Source organism: Schistocerca gregaria, chromosome 7, assembly GCF_023897955.1.
Source record: "Schistocerca gregaria isolate iqSchGreg1 chromosome 7, iqSchGreg1.2, whole genome shotgun sequence".
Lineage (NCBI taxonomy): Eukaryota > Metazoa > Arthropoda > Insecta > Orthoptera > Acrididae > Schistocerca > Schistocerca gregaria.
In genome coordinates this window covers 95310824-95332541 of record NC_064926.1, presented here as the reverse complement: position 1 = coordinate 95332541, position 21718 = coordinate 95310824, and the positions used below count along the sequence as shown (strand labels likewise).

The window sequence follows — 21718 nt, the reverse complement described above, 5'->3', positions numbered from 1 at the left end:
TACATGGCAGACCCTCTATCCATCTTTTTTTTATCTCATTTTGTTCGTTTCTGTTCGGTGTATTTGCTCAGGGCGCACGTCGCAAGACACCCGTTTCAGTTCGTCATTGATCCATTAACTCAGGGGTTTTTTTTTTTTTTTTTTTTTTTTTTTTTTTTTTTTTTTTTTTTTTTTTTTACAGAGGGCAGCTAGCCCTCTGACCGAACACGCTGAGTTACCGTGCCAGCATCCATCTGAGCCACTGAGAACACAGAGGATAGCGCGACTGCAAGGATTTATCTCTTACACGCCTCCCGCGAAACCCACATTCTCAACGTATTGTCCCGCACTACATTCGTAGTGCCTCCGCCCGTTATACTCGTTACTCGCGGCACGTTTCCGATTCCCGTAAGAGTTCGGGCACTGTTTGTGCATTCGCACAGAAGAAGAAGATGGTCAAGTGGCCGGTGAGCCTTAACTACATATATGTCCGAAAGCAGAGATACCATCTTAGTATATATATCAATTAAAGTTGTGAGCAAGCTCTCTATGCAGCCCGAGCGGTAAGAAGAGGATCAGCAATACATTCAGCGAGAGGGTAATGGTGGAGGCCATGTCCACGTGCTGTGATACATGTACACGTACTGCAAAGCTACAGGTGAAGCGCTTAACCTTACAGAGAATCGTACGAGCTAGTTGTGGGTGAGCCCAATATAACAGAGTTAAAAAAAATGCTACGAAGGAGTTATTCGAATGGGACAGAAATCGGTAGACGTGATGTTTGTGTAGAGACAAAAAAATTCTCGAATCTCATTAACTGGAGCTGAACTGTCAGTGATGAGGCCCGTTTATGAGTGAACCCTGATGACCAGCGAAGTCGTGTCTGAAGGCGCTGCTGGCAGCGTTGGGACACCAAGCTGACTGTCGCCCGGCGTACGGCCCGACAACCGGGCAAGAAAGCTGGTCTGGGGTGCCGTTCCATTTCATAACTGTGCCCATTTAGTTGTCATCCGCGACACCCTTACAGCACAGCTGTACGTCGACGGCAATCTACTCGATTTGTTGCCCTTCATTACAACCCGTCCAGGGCTTACATTTCAGCAAGGTAATCCAGCCCACAAACGGCTAGGGTTTCTACTGTTTGTCCTCACGCTTCCCAAAGACTACCTTGACCAGCAATGTCGCCGAATCTGACCACAACTGCGAACCTTTGGAGCATTATGGGCAGAGGCCTCGAACCAGCTCGGGATTTTGACGAACTAAAGTGGCAGTTGGAAATTTGGCACGGTATCACTCAGAAGGACATCCAAAAACTCTGTCAATTAACGCCAAGCCGAATAATTGCTTGCATAAGGGCCAGAGCTTCATCAGCACGTTACTGACTTGCTCAATTTGTGAAACTCTTTCTCTAGGATAAATTATCGAATGTTTCTGTAACTACACACATCAAACAAAGTTTTGCTTCACCTCTGATCCGAGAGTTCCGGAACGTGTACAGAAAATCGGAATAGAGATCAACATAAACATCATTTCCGACCTTTTTACTGCTAATGAAAACCACACATTGCATGTTTACCATAATACAGCGACACCTTCAGAAGTTTTGCTCCAGATGCTGTACACACTTGTACCTCTAATACCCAGTAGCTCGTCCTTTTGCATTGATGCATGCCTGTATTCGTCGTGGCATACTATCCACAAGTTTAATGCACTATCGCTTCATATTGTCCCACTCCTCAACGGCGATTCGGCGTAGATCCCTCAGAGTGGTTGGGGGGGTCACGTCGTCCATAAACATCCCTTTTCAGTCTAACACAGGCATGTTCTATAGAGTTCATGTCTGGAGAACATGCATGCCGCTCTAGCCGAGCGATCTCGTTATCCTGTAGGAAGTCATTCACAAGATGTGCACGATGGGGGCGCGAATTTTCGTCCATGTAGACGAATGCCTCGCCAATATGCTGCCGATATGGTTGCACTATCGGTCGGAGGATGGCATTCACGTACCTCCGTTACGGAGCCTTCCGTGACCATCAGCAGCGGAAAGACCACATAGATAATATCGTGGGGAAGGCGAAACAAAGACTGCGCTTTATTGGCAGAACACTTAGAAGACTGCTACAGTCACCGGTTCGAATCCTGCCTTGGGTATGGATGTGTGCGATGTCCTTAGGTTACATTTGAGTAGTGATAAGTTCTAGGTCCCATAGTGCTCAGAGCCATTTGAACATTTTTTTTGCTGGAATATTGCTTCACGGTGTGGGATCCTTACCAGGTAGGATTGACGGAGGACATTGGAAAAGTGGAAAGAAGGGCAGCTCGTTTCGTGTTATCGCGCAATAGCGGTGAGAGTGTCATTGATATGATACGCGAGTTGGGGTGGCAGCCTCTGAAACAAAGGCGGTTGTCTTTGCGGCGAGATCTATTTACAAAATTTCAATCACCAACTTTCTCTTCCGAATGCTAAAATATTTTGTTGACACCCACCTACTTAGGGAGAAATGATCACCATAATAAAATAAGAGTAATCAGAGCCCGAACGGAAAATTTTGGGTGTTCCTTTTTCCCACTCGCCATTCGAGAGTGGAATGGTATAGTATGAAAGTGGTTCGATGAACTCTCTGCCAGACACTTAAGTGTGACTTGAAGAGTAACCATTTTGATGTAGATGCACGTCGGCCTAACGTAATGCCACTCGAAAACATCAGGGAATCTCCGCCTTGCTGCACTCGCTGGACAGTGTGTTTAAAGTGTTCATCTTGACGGGGTTGCCTTCAAACCGTGACACAAAGTAACAATGCGGACGCCATCGAACCGCGGTATTGAGCGACTAGGCATGGTTGAACTAGAGAGAACACGAGGCGTGTGCCTCCTTCCTGGTAGAATGTCTGGAACTGATTGGCTGTCGGATCCCATCCATCTAATGGGCGCTGCTCATGTATGGTTGTTTACATCTCTGGGCGGGTGTAGTGACATCTCTGAACAGTGAAAGGGACTGTGTCTGTGATACAATGTCCACAGTCAACGTCTTCCTCAGGAGCTCTGGGAACTGGGATGCTGCAAAACTTTTTTTGATGTGTGTATAAGCATTTGTCTGCGTATGTACATCGTGTCTGCTGATGTCCGTCCCGTTCGGATAATTCCTTCGTGATGCTACTTTTTTTTAGTCTGAGGAAGTTTTTGACGCCTTAAAACACGATTGTTGCTGAAGGCTATTCCGTAACAAATTAGAATATTAAGGTTGTTGTTGTTGTGGTCTTCAGTCCTGAGACTGGTTTGATGCAGCTCTCCATGCTACTCTATCCTGTGCAAGCCTCTTTATCTCCGCGTACCTACTGCAGCCTACATCCTCCTGAATCTGCTTAGTGTATTCATCTCTTGGTCTCCCTCTACGATTTTTACCCTCCACGCTGCCCTCCAGTACTAAATTGGTGATCCTCAGAACATGTCCTACAAACCGATCCCTTCTTCTAGTCAAGTTGTGGCACAACCTCCTCTTCTCCCCAATTCGGTTCAATACCTCCTCATTAGTTATGTGATGTACCCATATAATCTTCAGCATTTTTCTGTAGCACCACATTTCGAAAGATTCTATTGTCTTCTTGTCTAAACTATTTATCGTCCATGTTTCATTTCCATAGTGGCTACACTCCATACAAATACTTTCAGAATCGACTTCCTGACACTTAAATCAATACTCGATGTTAACAAATTTCTCTTCTTCAGAGACGCTTTCCTTGCCATTGCCAGTCTACATTTTATATCCTCTCTACTTCGACCATCATCAGTTATTTTGCTCCCCAAATAGCAAAACTCCTTTACTACTTTAAGTGTCTCATTTCCTAATCTAATTCCCTCAGCATCACCCGACTTAATTACAATACATTCCATTATCCTCGTTTTGCTTTTGTTGATGTTCATGTTATACCTCTCCTTTCAAGACACTGTCCATTCCGTTCAACTGTTCTTCCAAGTCCTTTGCTGACTCTGACAGAATTACAATGTCATGGGCGAACGTCAAAGTTTTTCTTCTCCATGGATTTTAATATCTACTCCGAATTTTTATTCTGTTCCTTTACTGCTTCCTAATATACAGATTGAATAGCATCGAGGAGAGGCTACAACCCTGTCTCACTCCCTTGCCAACCACTGCTTCCCTTTCATGTCCCTCGACTCTTATAACTGCCATCTGGTTTCTGTACAAAATGTAAATAGCCTTTCGCTCCCTGTATTTTGCCCCTGCCACCTTCAGTATTTGAAAGAGAGTATTCCAGTCAACATTGTCAAAATCTTTCTCTAAGTCTACAAATACTAGAAACGTGGGATTGCCTTTCCTTAATCTTCCTTCTAAGATAAGTCGTATTGTCAGTATTGCCTCACGTGTTCCAACAGTTCTACGAAATCCATACTGATCTCCCCGAGGTCGGCTTCTACCAGTTCTTCCATTCATATGTAACGAATTCGTGTTAGTATTTTGCAGCAGTGGCTTATTAAATTGATAGTTCGGTAATTTTCACATCTGTCAACACCTGCTTTCTTTGGGATTGGAATTATTATATTCTTCTTGAAGTCTGAGGGTATTTCGCCTGTCTCATACTTCTTGCTCACCAGATGGTAGAGTTTTTTCAGGACTGGCTCTCCCAAGGCTGTCAGTAGTTCTAATGGAATGTTGTCTACTCCCGGGGCCTTGTTTCGACTTAGGTCTTTCAGTGCTCTGTCAAACTCTTCACGCACTATCACATCTCCCATTCCATTCTTCATCTACCTCCTCTTCCATTTTCGTAATATTGTCCTCAAGAACATCGCCCCTGTATAGACTATGTACTGCTTCCACCTTTCTGCTTTCCCTTCTTTGCTTAAAACTGGGTTTCCAACTGAGCTCTTGATTTTCATGGTGCTGTTTGAAAAAAGTCGAGGTAGTACGCAAAGAAAGAAACGCAGGACAAATGGAGGGTGTGGTCTGCGCAGCTATCCTCAGCAACGCGACGCAGCTGTCGGAGCTGAACGCGCGCCTCGACGAGCTGATGCCGGTGCTGATGGAGCTGCCGGCCAACCAGTCGCAGCAGGTGTGGCAGCAGATCAAGCGCTTCTTCTTCCCCGGCGGCGGCGACGTCGTCCTCGACGACAGCAACGCCGGGGCCTTCATAGACGTGAGTACGCTCGTGCAACTGCTAGATGCCTGTCATCGTCTCCCTTTCGTCCTTATCATGGTGTATGGACTTCCCAGCTCACCAAAACCGTTGTAGAGTAACCTAATCGACTGTCGCTCAGCCTCTAGCCACTGTTCTGTTGGAACTCCATCCAAACCACGCACATCTTTTTCGACTCTGTCTTCATAGATTTCCATAGCCGTTCGACACTCTGCTGCGCGGGACTAGCCGAGCGGTCTCAAGCGCTGCAGTCATGGACTGTGCGGCTGTTCCCGGTGGAGGTTCGAGTCCTCCCTCGGGCATGGGTGTGTGTGTTTGTCCCTAGGATAATTTAGGTTAAGCGTAGGGACTGATGGCCTTAGCAGTGAAGTCCCATAAGATTTCACACAGATTTGAACATTCGTTCGAAACTCCACCACGTCACCGACTGCTAACCGAGAAGTTCCTCGCCGGTAGTTATATTGTGAATTAATGCCAACTGAGGAGCAATTTAGATTTGTAGGAGAAGTGAACTCAACTCTCCTTTTTCAATAAAGCCAAATCGTAGAGCCGGCCGGAGTGGCCAAGCGGTTGTAGACGCTACAGTCTGGAGCCGAGCGACCGCTACGGTCGCAGCTTCGAATCCTGTCTCGGGCATGGATGTGTGTGATGTCCTTAGGTTAGTTAGGTTTAATTAGTTCTAAGTTCTAGGTGACTGATGACCTCAGAAGTTAAGTCGCATAGTGCTCAGAGCCATTTGACCCATTTTTGAACCAAATCTATTTATTTATTTATTTATTTATTTAACCTGGCAAGATTAGGGCCATCAGGCCCTCTCTTACATCCAACCAGGCATTCTACTTATTTTTACAGTCATATGTTTTAGTAGGCATGTTAAACTACATCTAATACAAAAAGTGAGATAAACAATTAGAAAGGTACACCTCGAAAAATACATTATTGAAGAGAAAGATTTTAGATAGGAGTGCTGGCAGCAGGGAGTATGAGGGAGACTCATGGTGAAGGGAGGAGAAGAATAGAGAGACATGATGAAACATAATTAAGGAAAATATAAAGGAAAAGAAGACTGCGTGGCTAATAGAGATAGATGAAGAGGAAGGCATCTCAGGAGCAAGATAGGAGACGCTAGCTTTGCTATTTGACAGATGAGAGGATTGGCCTTGCACATTAATTTTGTGGAGAATTTTATGCGGATGATAGTAGGAAATGCTTCAACTTCTTCTTAAAAGCAACAGGAGATTGAATTTTCCTCAAGGTAAGGGGCAGTTTGTTCCAGAGGCGGACAGCGGCAACTGAGAAGGAGTGTGCAAAAGTTTTTGTTTTGTGAGTGGGCACAGTTAGGATACCAGATAAGAGTGACCTCGTGTTTCGATTATGATGGTATGACAGGTTTTTAATCTCTGAAGCTAGGTACTGGGGTGCTTGCGCGACGAGGAGTCGGTGAAGTAGACATAGAGTGTGGTAGTCACGCAGTTTGTCCGGCCGCAGCCACCCTAGCTCGGAGTATGAAGCACTAACATGATCATATCGGCGAATGTTGCAGGTGTAACGCACACATGCATTCATGGTTAGCTATAGCCGTCTTTTGTTTTCACTACTCATGCCTTGTTGAATCACAACACAATAGTGAAGGTTCGGTAGAACGAGTGCTTGCACGAGCTGGCGTTTCAAGTCCTGTGGGAATATGTTCCGAAACTTTTTGAGAGCATAGAGACAAGCATACGTCTTTCGGCACACTGCGACTGTATTCTCCGCCCAGTTGAGATGCTCGTCCAAAGTTACACCCAAGTTCTTCACTGTTTTCTGATATGGTATTGGAGTACCTTCGAGCAGAATAGGAGGTAGCCGTTCGCGGAAATCTGAACTTATTAATTTCTGATGGGCTATTAAGATTACTTGCGTCTTTTTTGCATTTAATTTAAGCCCCAGGTTTTTCGCCCATGTCACTACTGAAGACAGATCATCATTCATCAGAGCGATTGCAGTATTTACGTCTTCAGGTCTGACGCTTAGGTAGAGCTGGAGGTCGTCGGCATAAAAATGATGTTTACAGGAGGACAAAACCGACGAAATATCGTTGACATATAAAGAAAACAAAAGTTGTCCTAAGACTGATCCTTGTGGCACTCCCGAAGAAACATGTTTCCAGGAAGATTTTTCATTTTCGCAGACAACACATTGCTGTCTGTCTTTTAAGTAGCTTTCAAACCATTTCATTGCACTATCAGAGAAATTAAGCTGTTGCATTTTTCTGAGTAAAATGTCAAAGTTAACAGTGTCAAAAGCTTTGCTGAAGTCCAGTAGCGTCAATATTGTTGCCTTTCGATTGTCGATGGCATATTTCAGGTCATCAGTTACTTTAATTAGAGCAGTGTTTGTGCTGTGATGTTTACGGAAACCGGATTGAAATTTGTCATATAGACTAAATTCATGCAAGTGTTCAGTGATTTGGTCATGAACAATATATTCAAGTGCTTTGGAAACAGCAGGCAGTATGCTAATTGGTCGGTAATCACTAGGCAGTTGCGGGTTTTCGATCTTAGGGATGGGTCGAATTATGCTTCTTTTCCATGCAGTGGGGTATATTCCGTTCACGAGGGAAAAATTAAATATGTCAGTTAAGACAGGTACTAAGATATCGGCAACATTCTTAATCATGGTTATACCGATACTGTCGTTGCCTATTGCATTAGAAGAGATTGTCATTATTTCTTTTCTTGCCGTATTTGTTGTTACATGTTTTAGATGGAAGGTATCGTTGTTAGTTATCCTGTTTGGGGATTCCTGTGGACGGTTATTATCAGCCGTGCTGGTATTCAGAGGTGCAGAGAAGATTTCATTTAATTCGTTAGCTGACACATGAAAAGTAGTTTCCGATTTTGCCTTTCCGACCCCCAAGCTACGGAGATTCTTCCATAGAGTCGTGGGTATCAGATCGCTGCATACAAGGGAGCGAACGTGCCTGATTTTGGCATTGCGAATGCGTTGTTTCACTCTGTTCCGTAGCTTTCTATATTCTTCAAAACGTTCGGGTTTCGGATCTGCCTTGAAACGCCTGTGGGCAGCATCCCTATTAGTCATCATTTGACGTAATTCAGCTGTCAGCCATGGAGCAGGAGATTTTCTTACACGGACTGTGCGCACAGGTGCATGTTTGTCATAGAGGGCAGTGAGTTTATCACCAAGTTCATTAATTGGTAGGAATACCAGATGAGCGAGTGCAATGCACAATGGTTTCACAAAATAATTATTAAAATATCCTCGCACTTGGCCGTTTACACAAGGACAACACTGACACAATGATGTCAACCATTTCGCTACACAACAAGTTAGACTTTATTAACGTTTACCTAACCAGACAAGCTTAAAGATCTTGAAATTTAAGTCAAATCCACGTACAAAGTTTATTTGCTGTGTATGTTTCATACAATTAACAACAGATTGAGAGAGAGAGAGCAAATTTCTTCGAATATTCGACTAAATTGGTTAAGAACGACGCTATCACTGCGGCAAGTATCAAAATCTACCTGGTAGACTGCGTGGAGACGCACAGAGACACTGACATGTGCAACTACTGAATTCGATAGTAAACAATCTAAAATTACAGTTCATGATAAATCAAATTGACGACACAGGTTCCGTATTTGAAGCACAAAAGTAAGCGAGCTGCTCTGAATACGGATCAAGCTACGCAGTTTGTGTACTTACATTCCCTCAACAACAGCGAAATGTGCCGATGCCGAACAACAGCAGACGGCCGCTTAAAACACAATCCATCAAAAATAACCTCTCCAGATGGCAGCTGGCAGCCAATTGAATCTAACTGCCTTGCTTCTTGCTAAATTCCCTTTCTTTTTCTCTTTTTTTTTTTAAAGTAGACAACGGATCGATGCTGTTGCCAATGAAACGGAGAGGATTGTTGCTAAGCTCATGAAAAAGTTGAATAAAGGACAAATACCTTCCCACTTTTTGGTTACAAGACCTACATTTTTAAACAAAAAGTTGGTGCTGAACAGGAGCAGTGTCTATACGATTTGTCAGCCTTATGCACCAAGAACACGATACACAGTAATGAAATTCCTTTGGCTGAAGCTGATTTTTAGAACGAAAGCAACAGACTCTCCCCTGCTAGTCTGATGTTTTTGCAGCATCCTGCTCTTCGATGTATCCACCGAAAAGCGAAAACGTCGCGCTCAGTTATCCTGTGAGAACTGCCGGGCGGCCGTGATGTTCACTGACCTCGGGCTGTGCGTCAGAGCAAGTCGCCTCCCGACTTCCGCAAAAACTGTCCGCATCCCGGAAAGAGACGCTCTTCATCTAATGAGACTCACAGACTGCCGTCCGCCGACAAAGGACGTCACACTACGCCAGCATTACTCTTTATTGAGGCAGTGTAGATCAATGCGCGAACTATCCAGACTAAATTTACTCAATATTTCAGAACGACAGCACTTAGTGACTTCCAAGAAACCTTACGCATAATTTCGAACTTTCACGAAGCGTTTTCTCGCTGGCACTCCGAAAAAATGATGGAAGGAAAAAAAGTTTATTGCTTACTACATTTTCACTGTTCGTGCAGTAAAACTATAACGTGAAGCATGGCATTTTAGCTTATTACACCTTTCCTACTGACCGTATTCGTAACGCATTTTGCAGACAGTATTCACATACACCGCTGAATGTATCCGAAAAGTTACATCATTGTACGACTGTTAGTTCTGGAGATAAACATTGACACAAAGTTTTGGTTTTGACATTCATTACTAAATGGGCGAATAATACGTAACTATCAAAACCGACATAATTAGGGTTCTGCGTCTTCAAAATTAACAGTTTAAGTACTTAAAGCGAAATATTTAACACATTAATCCATTCGTAAAATAATGAGACATTTCGATCTGTTTCGCACATAAGAGTTTGATAATTTAACGAATCAGGCGGGGTAGGAGGCTACCAGTATTTTACTAACAGAGCCCAGTACCTTATATTGGATGACGAATATACCACACAAACGAATGTTACAGTGGGTGTGCCCTGATGATGGATATTAGGATCTGTAACGTTTTCAGTGTGCAGTTAGGCTTCGTAGCGCTACGACATTTTTTTTGCTGACGACGTAGTTACATACAGGAAACTACCGTCGTTGAATGATCGTAAGGAGTTTCAGGAAGGCTACGACAAAACGTGAGCCTCCGCAGCCGACTCGTCAGTACAACAGACCCTTATGCGAGGGACCCTGGTTACATTCCTGGCATTGCCAGGAGACTTTCCTTGGTAGGAGGACTGGACTGTGATGCACTCAGTCTCGTGATGCCGAATGCGTAGCTGTATCACTGAGAGGTCGAAACGTCGACAACGGCAGAGGGTGCGGTGTGCTGACCCCATGCCCCTTTGTGCCGTATCCAGTAATAAACGGCAGAGGATGTCATAGGGTCGGTCATCTATTGCTTGGTCTTCAGAGCCTGATCATGGGGTATCTTTCTTTCCTAGAACAAAATTTGCGCTTGATGTCATCAATGGTAGCTTTTTTTAAATATGCATAAATCTAAGATGACGCCTATTACAAAGATAAATAACCATGAAGTATTTGATAAGCATATTAGTGGTGGATATCTTGACCTCGTCGTATCGTATGAGTATTGGGGGATAATACTAAGAAACAATATGAAATGGGACGATCACGTAAAAGTTGTATTAGGGTATGCGAATGGAAGACTTACTTCTGTTGGAAGGTTTGTGGGAAAACGTGGTATATCCGCAAAAGAAACCGCACACAAAACTCTTGTGCGGCCACTTCTACAGTAGAGTTCCAGTGTTGGGATCTTTATCAATTAGGCGTGAAAATAAACATCAAACGAATCCAGGCCCGTTGCTAGTATCGTACCAGATATGTATAGCCTACACGAAGTTGTAACACAAATGACAGGAAACTTCAATGGCAATCCTTGGAAGAAAGTCGACATAGCTATCATAAAACTCTACCGGGTAAGTTTAGAGAACCTGTATTCAAATATGACTATGCTACCATTATTTTCCAACCAACGTATACTGAAAAGCCAAAACATTATCGCCACTGCTCACCGCGACGTTGGATGCCGCCTGGTGGTGGTAACGCGGTAACAAAAAGTTTTCAAGCAGAGCAGACACAGACGAGGGTTCATCCTAGCGAAGATATGGGCTGGAAATAGGGAAATCCATTGAGATAAGCATCCCTCACAAAAACTCCGTCCGGATAGGCCTTGGAAGGCCCAATGGTACCGACCGGCCGCCATGTCACCCTCAGCCCACAGGCGTCACTGGATGCGGATATGGAGAGGCTTGTGGTCAGCACACCGCTCTACCGGCCGTTACTTCTCAGTCAAGTAGCTCCTCACTTAACCTCACAAGGGCTGAGTGCACCCCACTTACCAGCACCGCTTGGCAGACAGACTGGTCACCCATCCAAGTGCTAGCCCAACCCGACAACGCTTAACTTCGGTAATCTGACGGGAACCAGTGTTACCCTGCGTCAACGCTCTCGGCCGACTCGCACAGATTATTATTACGCAGAACCTATGGACGGCTACTACGGAAACGGCGAATGTTCACGTACTAATGTCGTAAGCATCTACGGAAAGAGGTAGAAAGACAGTGAAACTACCACTAGACGGTAAACGGTTGCTCATCTGCGACTCTTTACAGAACGCGGGGTTCGGAGGCTTGTCTACTACGTAAAGTATGACACATGGTGATCTGTGGCGTCTTTGCCGAAAGAGGACAATGCTGGTGCACGCACAAGTGTTTCTGAGCACACCACTCATCGTACATTGCTGAACATGGAGCTCCAGCAGACCTATCCTACGTGTTCACACGTTGACCCAACGACATCACGGAGTGCACTGGACTATGGGGATTCGACCATCAATCAATGGAAACGTGTCCGCTCTTGACTCTGAGCACTATGGGACTTAACATCTGAGGTCGTCAGTCCCCTAGAACTTAGAACTACGTAATCCTAACTTACCTAAGGACGACACACACATCCATGCCCGAGGCAGGATTCGGACCTGCGACCGTAGCAGTCGCGCGGTTCCAGATTGAAGCGCCTAGTACCACCCGTCCACTGCGGCCAGCGCCGAAGTAGAGAGGATATGAAATGTAGATAGGCAATGGCGAGAAAAGCGATTCTAAAGAAGATAAATTTGTTAACATGTAATACAGATTTAAGTGGTGGTGATGGTGGTTAGTGTTTAACGTCCCGTCGACAACGAGGTCATTAGAGACGGAGCAAAAGCTCGGGTTAGGGAAGGATTGGGAAGGAAATCGGCCGTGCCCTTTCAAAGGAACCATCCCGGCATTTGCCTGAAACGATTTAGGGAAATCACGGAAAACCTAAATCAGGATGGCCGGAGACGGGACTGAACCGTCGTCCTCCCGAATGCGAGTCCAGTGTCCTAACCAATGCGCCATCTCGCTCGGTACAGATTTAAGTGTTACTAAGCTTTTACTGAAGGTATTTGTCTGGAGTTTAGGCACGTATAGAATTGAAACATGAAGGATAAACAGTTTACACAATAAGAGAATAAAAGCTTTCGAAATAATGTGCTACGGAAGAATGCTGAAGGTTAGATGGGTAGATCGCGTGACTAATGAGGAGGTGCTAAATAGAAATGGGAGACAAATTTTTGGTACGATTTAACTAAACGAAGGGATCGGGGATAGGACACATTCGGAGATATTATGGATCAGCAATTTAATATTGGAGGGAAGAGTTGAGGGTAAAAGTTGTAGAGAGAGACACAAGATATAATTACAGTAAGCAAACTGAAAAGGCTCTATGTCGCAGTAGTTATTCGGAGGCGAAGGGGCTTTCACAGAATACAGTAGCATGGAGAGCTGCATCAAGCCAGTCTTCGGACTGAAGACAAGAACAACAACAAAAACAACCCATTTATATCTCCTTTTTAATTACTGCTAGTGTTTTCTGTTTTCGGTGTCGAATTTCAGAGCTTACGTTATTTCTGCTCAAGCAAGACAAATAAGTTACACATGTGAGACTTAACTTATACGTGGTCCACTCGCAATCGGCTTCTGTCAACCGAGTGGAAACTAAGCTAGTGTGTCGCTTCTACTTAACCTGTTGTCGGCTAATATATAATAAATAAACAGAAACTATTCATACAACTCATCAAACAAAACTACACTATTCACAGGACTTAAAAATACTGCGATTAGTTCTACATTTAGTTGTAGGAGCTCCGTGCTTTAAACAATTTATGCTGCGGCTAAGATATCTGTAGTTAGAATTACGAAAATGAAGTTTAACAAATAACTGCGGCTACTGACAGTCGGTAGCCTGGTAACGGATAACCTCGAAAGATGTAAGAAACGAACTATAAAATCGTGAACTGTTTCCACTTGCGCGAGAAACTGAAATTGTATGTGAAGTTATAATTGTTAAGATGCTGTGTTTTTACAAAAAATTGTGAAATTCTAAGCATATAATTCTGATTTTACAGCCATTTCCACAGCAAATAACTCGTAACTGAGCGATTACCTTGAGAAAGTAAAGTGAAACGAGTACTAATTTCTAAATTTGTTTGCAGCTTTACAGTGACCGGTCATTCAACCATCCCCTTCACAACGCGGTGCTGTACCATAGAATGGCAGGCCACAAGAACATCTTCGTGTACAGCTTCGAGTACAGGGGCATGTACAGCTACTCTAGCCTCTTCGCAAACACCACAAAGGACTACGGTAAGCAATGCAGCCGGCTACTTAATTACCTTTTAACTGAAAGCCTGTGTTGCCTCATTTCCTTGCGCTCTTGGAAATAACCGGTTTAGCGTTCTTACGATTATGTCGAGAGCAAAATTACATTCTACTGCCGAATGCTGTGCTAAAGGTGCGTTGTCCAAGGTGCGACTCTCCCGCGACGAAACGGGCTGCCTGCTCGCGCAAGCGCGGTTTGAGTTTGGGCTGCGACACGCGACTGCTGTGGACGCCCGCAACACTGCACCATTGACCAGAGCTGCAGCGGAAGCTGTGGAGTCAGGTGTTCTACCTAGTATTGTTGCGTGATATCTACCCAAAGAAAACTCCAATGAGACATCCACAAAAAGTAGTACTCTGTGAGTTAGTCTGTCAGCGTAAGCGTCTGTGTCTCTAGATTTAAAGCATAATAAATACGAGGGCGCTTTGTTCCAGCGCCGTCACAGTTGGAAAACTGCAATTTGGTCGAAAATTCCTTCACTTGTTCAAAAACTTACTGTTCGAGGAAATGGGATATACATAGGGGACAGTTTGTAGACAACTGCAGACAGTACTCCTTCCACACTTCTGCTGACGTATTCTGTAGATATTCAGAAAGGAAGCACTGGAGATGGATATGATCCTTCGGTTGCAAAAACCTGAAAAAATAAGCTATTACGCTTTTATTTTTTGTAGGTCTGTATTTCATGGCATTTTAAGAACATACGGAAAAACATTAGGGACTTACGTTGGAGAAATAGAAGAGGAATAATACGTGGAACAGGATCAAACGACTCAGCAAAAACAAGGAAATGGGTTGTGTATGATCATTAGGTTTTCCGGGTACAGTTCAAATTCATTGATTCTAAGCAAACTACTTTCATCTGTCAGTAGTTTCTGCTTCTTTGCCTTTGGAAAAAATAAATTTGGACTGTTAATGCGCTTGCAGGAAATTTATGGACAGGCCTAAATGTCGATGAATCCTCGTGTGTCCATAAAGTAACAGTATTTCAGTCAGTGTTATTAGAAGTCTTAATTACTCGTTTTCAGTTAAATTCCTCTGCTGTAGTTCCATTACTTTGGGAGATGGAAGGTTTTCAGTTTTGTAAACAGAGCTATAAAATCCCGTTTTTCTGACTTTAATATTCCCTTTCTCGAACGCTACTGCTTCTACAGCAATGAAATTTTTACTGTTGTTTCTCTGGAGCATAGGAATAGTACAACTGACACCTCATTTCATCGTCTCTGAAACAAACTTTTTCCACAATAAATTCTGTGGCAGAATTAGTCAGTTTCGTTCTGTGATAATTCCTGTTTGGCAACAGTAATACTAATTTTGACTGCGGATCCATTACAAACAAGACACGAAGAAATTGGATGCGTGGTCAGTATTCGTCTAAGTGTTGTTAATCGGTAGTCGCGGAACGAAACTGACCACTTTTATCAGTGAATTTACTAGAGAAAAACAATCTTGTGTAAGAGGTAAACAAACGATTTTAGTCGGAAAAACGGGGTTCTCTTAGTTGTGTTTACAAAACGGAGAAATAAACCTCGAAAAGTATTAGAGTCACAGCAGTGAAATTTTAGCTATACACTCGTAATTCAGATCTTCCCCAGGGAAGCGTCCTGGGACCTCTACTGTTCCTGATCTATATAAATGACCTGGGTGACAATCTGAGCAGTTCTCTTAGACTGTTCGCAGATGATGCTGTAATTTACCGTCTAGTAAGGTCATCCGAAGACCAGTATCAGCTGCAAAGCGATTTAGAAAAGATTGATGTATGGTTTGGCAGGTGGCAGTTGACGCTAAATAACGAAAACTGTGAGGCGATCCACATGAGCTCCAAAAGAAATCCGTTGGAATTCGATTACTCGATAAATAGTACAGTTCTCAAGGCTGTCAATTCAACTAAGTACCTGGGTGTTAAAATTACGAACAACTTCAGTTGGAAGGACCACATAGATAATATTGTCGGGAAGGCGAGCCAAAGGTTGCGTTTCATTGGCAGGACACTTAGAAGATGCAACAAGTCCAGTAAAGAGACAGCTTACACTACACTCGTTCGTCCTCTGTTAGAATATTGCTGTGCGGTGTGGGATCCTTACCAGGTGGGATTGACGGAGGACATCGAAAGGGTGCAAAAAAGGGCAGCTCGTTTTGTATTATCGCGTTATAGGGGAGAGAGTGTGGCAGATATGATACACGAGTTGGGATGGAAGTCATTACAGCATAGACGTTTTTCGTCGCGGCGAGACCTTTTTACGAAATTTCAGTCACCAACTTTCTCTTCCGAATGCGAAAATATTTTGTTGAGCCCAACCTACATAGGTAGGAATGATCATCAAAATAAAATAAGAGAAATCAGAGCTCGAACAGAAAGGTTTAGGTGTTCGTTTTTCCCGCTCGCTGTTCGGGAGTGGAATAGTAGAGAGATAGTATGATTGTGGTTCGATGAACCCTCTGCCAAGCACTTAAATGTGAATTGCAGAGTAGTCATGTAGATGTAGATGTAGAACATGTAACACATTGACTGAAATGTTATTAGTTATGGGACACACGTGAATTCAATGAAATTTAAATGAGTCCCTAAAGTTTCTGCAAGCACTGTATTGATACATTTGACGAATTAAAACAGGAAATATTTTGTTGCAGATCTGTCTTCAACATTTGACTCTTTCAGTCGGAAGGGAAGACCGACAGTATTTTTTCAAACATTATGATTGATTTCCGTTCCAGAAGTTGCATCCATATCACTTAACCTGGGAGAGCCTGAGATGAGACAGAGGTACAAGCTCCACTAAATGCGTCAGATGGACGTACTACTTCCGTGCAAATAAACGAAGGTCCTGATCCCTGTGGCACAAATTTACATAGGAGGAAGAAGATGAGCGTTTAGGGCAAGATGCGCATCTCCTTCTCGAAAATAAAAATGACAGACTGAAAGGGAGAAAGCACCCACAGAATTCAAAATAAAATACCTAGAGGCGCCAACGAAGGAATATATGCTCTTTAAGGATATTCACAAATGATAGCACTGATGCAGTTGTCTATACCAAATTAGCAACGCCAAAAGATAGTAAAAATTTGCAGAACGACCTGCAGAGAACTGATGAATGGTGCAGACGTTACAAGAGAGGCGTTGTGCATCCCTGAGACATTTACTATTGAAATTTCAGGACAGCACTTTTCAGGAGGAGTCGGACGACGTATTACTTCCCCTCACATACATCTCGCGTATTGACAACGAGGAGAAATTTCGAGAAATTAGAGCCAATACAGAGGCTTACCGACAATCATTCCTGCCACTCACTATTCGCGAGCGGAACAGGGTTGGAGGGTTCAGATAGTGGAACCGAAAGTACCCTCCGACACACACCATTACGTGGCTTGCGGAGTATGATGTACATGTAGATAAAAATTTGTTTCTACATATCATAAGTGTGGCTATGAGGACACCCCACTCCATTATTTCAGTTCAGTCAAAAAAGCATATGAAATTTAGGAATTACATGATGGATAAAAATGACAAGTTTAAGATTGTGATATTATTTGAAGCTGATGATCTTAGGAGCATGATGCACTTCATTCTAACTTAAAAGTCTTGTTTAATTTTTTTACTTAATTTTGTATATTTCTTAAAAGTAGCTTGTTATTGTAATGAATACAAGTTCTCTCCCTCTTCGTTACTGTTTACCTGTCGATGGTGGGAGAGTAAATAACGACTTTTATCACAGTGATTCAGTACTCTGCAGACGTTATTCCCAAAATAATATGCAGGAGTGTTAATGAAAGAAGTAGGACAAAATGCGTTTTTGTACTTAAACATATATACCGCCAAAAATATTACAGCTAAAATAGTGGAACATGCGACTATTATGTACAACATAATGCATGATATTTTGTGCAATTTGTGTTTGAAAATGTGCCTCTACATACATTTTATATGGATTTGAATTTTTAACATTGTTTCTATAATGTACCTTTTCTCGTAAACTAATCAAGCAATAAAACTGGAATTTCACAGTTGACATCTGCGTAAGAGGCTAAAAGAACGTGTGGAGCAGATTTTAAGGTCATACTTGCTTTGAAATAAATTTTTCAGTTTTGTGTTACGAGGGACTGCTCTATATTTCTCACATTTTAAAAGAGAACTTTGCTCAGAGAGAAGATAACGGAAAGATGATGTACATAATTATTCAGTAAGTACTCATAATTCTTAACGCTTATGCCGAATTTCAGGGTGTTAGCTTCTATAGTTCCTTCGTAAAGGTACATTATAGCTGAAAAAAGTCAGATTATGGCAATTCGCATTTACAGTTTTTATTTCAATTTTTGACAATATTGCTATACCTCTAGGGACAATGGTGTTCGTATCCAAAATCATTCTTCTCTACCTCGTCTTTCTGGATTAATCTCTTCCTCTGCCTAGCCAAAATTTGCATTTTTTTCTTCTGCTGCCTGAGCTTTGTCCAGTCGCACTTCATTAGTGCTTTTACTTCATTGTGAATGCACCTGGTCGGAAGGCTAGTTTCTGCTAGCTCTTAATCCTACCTACACTTCCACTATTGAACACTAGACAGGCATCACATGCAGCTATCTTAATAACAAATGGGGCCACAAATACTGTTTTTGAAAAGTGCATCCATATAGCTCTCATATGTATTCTGTTTTTCCCCATGTACACATTTTTTCTCCAGTTCAGCATTAGCTAGGTACCTGAAAGTTGATTTTATAACATAAAAAAAAGCAAGTGACAAACCATGTTTGTGGTTGTGTGACTTTCCACTGGCTGCTGCCTGAGGACATTTGCACCATGATATATCACAACGGGAATGTTGAAGATTATCTGTACGAATGCATGCTTTCGCGGCGGTATCCGTTAATAAAACATTCTCGGGTTTCAAGCCGCGTCAAGTGGTTTACTGCCCACGAGCTTTCTGCAGAGATCTCCTCTGCCATTGTCAAGTTGATGACTGTCGTGTAGTTGTCATTGCCCTGCCTATATAGCCGCGCCGTCGCTCTCGACGCCACTTGTTCAACCCCCTCAACACCGGATCCCACGTTGTACTGAGCTGCAATCAACCGTCTCATTTGAAGGTGTTGTCAGAAGTTCTAATCACTATGGCGTCGTTTATCACTCTATCTCAGAAGCCATTACTCCGTTTAATAATAGACGTCTCATCGAAGCTATTCGATGTCTGTTTTCCAGAGCATGTTGTGCTACAGCTGAGTTTTCGCGACAGTGCAGACGGTGCCACTTTTCATGTTCTGTGCGGCGCTTTCATTAGTGCGAGCAGTGTCCGCCACAGATCTGACCACATCCGCACGGTATCTTGTAAATGCCTGGCGTTCTGACGCTGACGCTGACGCTGTAAAGACGAGCCGATCCTTGGCTCGAGAATGGTGCAGTCTAGACAGATTTGTCATTCCTGCGGTTCCTGTGGAAGAGAAAAGAAAAATATATTAACACACTTGTCGATTTTTCCATGCTGGTGTGACCTGTAAGAGAAAAAGTAACACACTCTGCTGGGGGATTAGTAAAACTTAATCCCTCAGCAGGTCAGGCCAGCGCGTGCTTGGCCTGTGATGTGGTTGTTGGTCCAGTCCACGGATGAGCCGGTTACGGGAGTGTTCCGTCCTCTCGTAGAATTTCCTGGCGATGGCGCGGAACCTTTCTCGAAGAGGCACGATTCCGGTGTCCTCGTGGAGTTGGCGCGTCGAAAAGCGCCTTGGAAGATGCATAGCAGTCTTCAGGGCGCGGTTCTGTATCCGTTGCAGAGTAACAATGTGAGCATCTGCGGCTTTTCCCCAGACCACGGCCGCATACTCTAACAGTGGGCGAACCAATGTTAGGTAAAGCGTGATGCCGTGTTGCGGTGGCAAAGTTGACTGCGGGTTTAGCAGTGGATACAGGGCGCGGAGGCGTCCAACGGCTCTCCCTTTCACATCACGGATGTGATGCTTCCAGGTGAGTTCCGTTCTGAGGCCTGCATCGTCCTTCACAGATTTCATTAGCTGCCGGATCTTTGCCGGAGGCCTGAAGATTGTGTCACAAAGTTTTATTAATTGAGGGTTATCAATTGTAGGAAGTTAGTGAAAGAATATTGCCCACATGATTTGCTGTGTTGTTTTCATGCTATGTAAGTTATCCCTGATAACTTTTCCATAAAATATTTGTAATGTGTGAATTTCCTCATCTGTCAGTCTGTTCACACCTCCCAGTGGCTTTCCATCAACTAATTTCTTGCCCTTCATTTCTTTCTTCAGTCTGAGATGCCTACCTCCCATTCGCTTTTGAACATGCCCCACACATTCCAGTTTTTCAATTTTAGTATGAGAGCCATACGGATTGCTCTCTAAAACCTTCTTAAAAGCCCATGAACCTCCATCATCTAGATACTTCATACTGTTTAACTGATCTTTGGAATATTAGTTTCATCCTAGCTGCTTCCATCCCACCACTTCACCATTGGTAATTCTTGCTGCACACTTTCTTGTGTTCTTGCTGCCACCTTTCTTCTTCACTGACATCATTGTCCTTCCTTGTGTCACACTGAGACCAATATTTTCTAATTACTTGGAAGTCTCAGATTTTCCCTGTTCCATCCTAATGACAGATGATACACCATGAAGTGATGTATCGCCCCTCTTCGTCCAGGTTCCATCATAGAGGACACACAGATCTGTCTTCACTACAAAGTGTCCTTCTTCCCCTTCACTGTTAATAGCTACTCCTTCCTCAACAGCTGCTTTGATGTCCTCCTAGTACTCAACTGCAAGAGCATTGCGGATTTACCAAAGTCTTTATTAGCAAGTTCGGCCATATGGTAGGTGCGAAATGCAATAATGTCTCTGTCAACGAAACTTTCGAGTCCAGGAACATTAGGTACTCCTGTACCTCCACGAACAAAGGCTACAGTGAACCATCCGTTACCATGACCAAATGAATCATTAATATCTAAACTAAAATTAAGTCGGCAGCAGCCACAGAAAACAGAAGGTCCGTCCAGCAAGGCTTGAGCAGCGACAGACTTGACTGGTATACGATTCTTCTTGTCTCCAGCTGTTGTAGCAAATTCAATGTTCTCGATGGTTTTGTAGACTGTCTGTTTCGAACGACGACGGTATCTTCTGTATGGCATCTTGGCAGCGCGCTTCGTTACAGGATAATTTAGTAATCGCGAAAGCGTTACGGAGATGATAGATAAACTCCAGTGGAAGACTCTGCAGGAGAGACGCTCAGTAGCTCGGTACGGGCTTTTGTTAAAGTTTCGAGAACATACCTTCACCGAAGAGTCAAGCAGTATATTGCTCCCTCCTACGTATATCTCGCGAAGAGACCATGAGGATAAAATCAGAGAGATTAGAGCCCACACAGAAGCATACCGACAATCCTTCTTTCCACGTACAATACGAGACTGGAATAGAAGGGAGAACCGATAGAGGTACTCAGGGTAGCCTCCGCTACACACCGTCAGGTGGCTTGCGGAGTATGGATGTAGATGTAGATGTAGATGTAGATGTTCTGTTGTAATCACTGAATCTAGTCACAGGAGGCATGTTCATCAAGTCACAAATGAAATTTGTGCCTTCTCTCTCTACACCTAAGCATCTCATGACGTAAGGCAGTCTTGTATTCGCCTCATACAGCTTCCCATAGAGAGCAGAAGTCTAGAACTAAACATCATATTTACAAACTTTACACAAAATATGTATATTAGTTAAAATGCCAATTCTGTTCAAAAAATGGTTCAAATGGCTCTGAGCACTATGCGACTTAACATCTGTGGTCATCAGTCGCCTAGAACTTAGAACTAGTTAAACCTAACTAACCTAAGGACACCACACACATCCATGC

General features: G+C 43.4%; 1 protein-coding gene across 2 annotated transcripts in view; it reads left to right on the top strand.

The window, feature by feature from the left end:
- LOC126282181 (juvenile hormone esterase-like) overlaps positions 1-21718 on the top strand; it is a 159917-nt gene that overhangs the window by 101006 nt on the left and 37193 nt on the right. For both annotated transcript variants that reach the window (XM_049981711.1, XM_049981710.1), the window contains exons 8-9: positions 4948-5129; positions 13715-13865. In XM_049981711.1, the coding sequence (XP_049837668.1) occupies positions 4948-5129; positions 13715-13865 (333 nt within the window). The remainder of the gene's footprint in view (positions 1-4947; positions 5130-13714; positions 13866-21718) is intronic.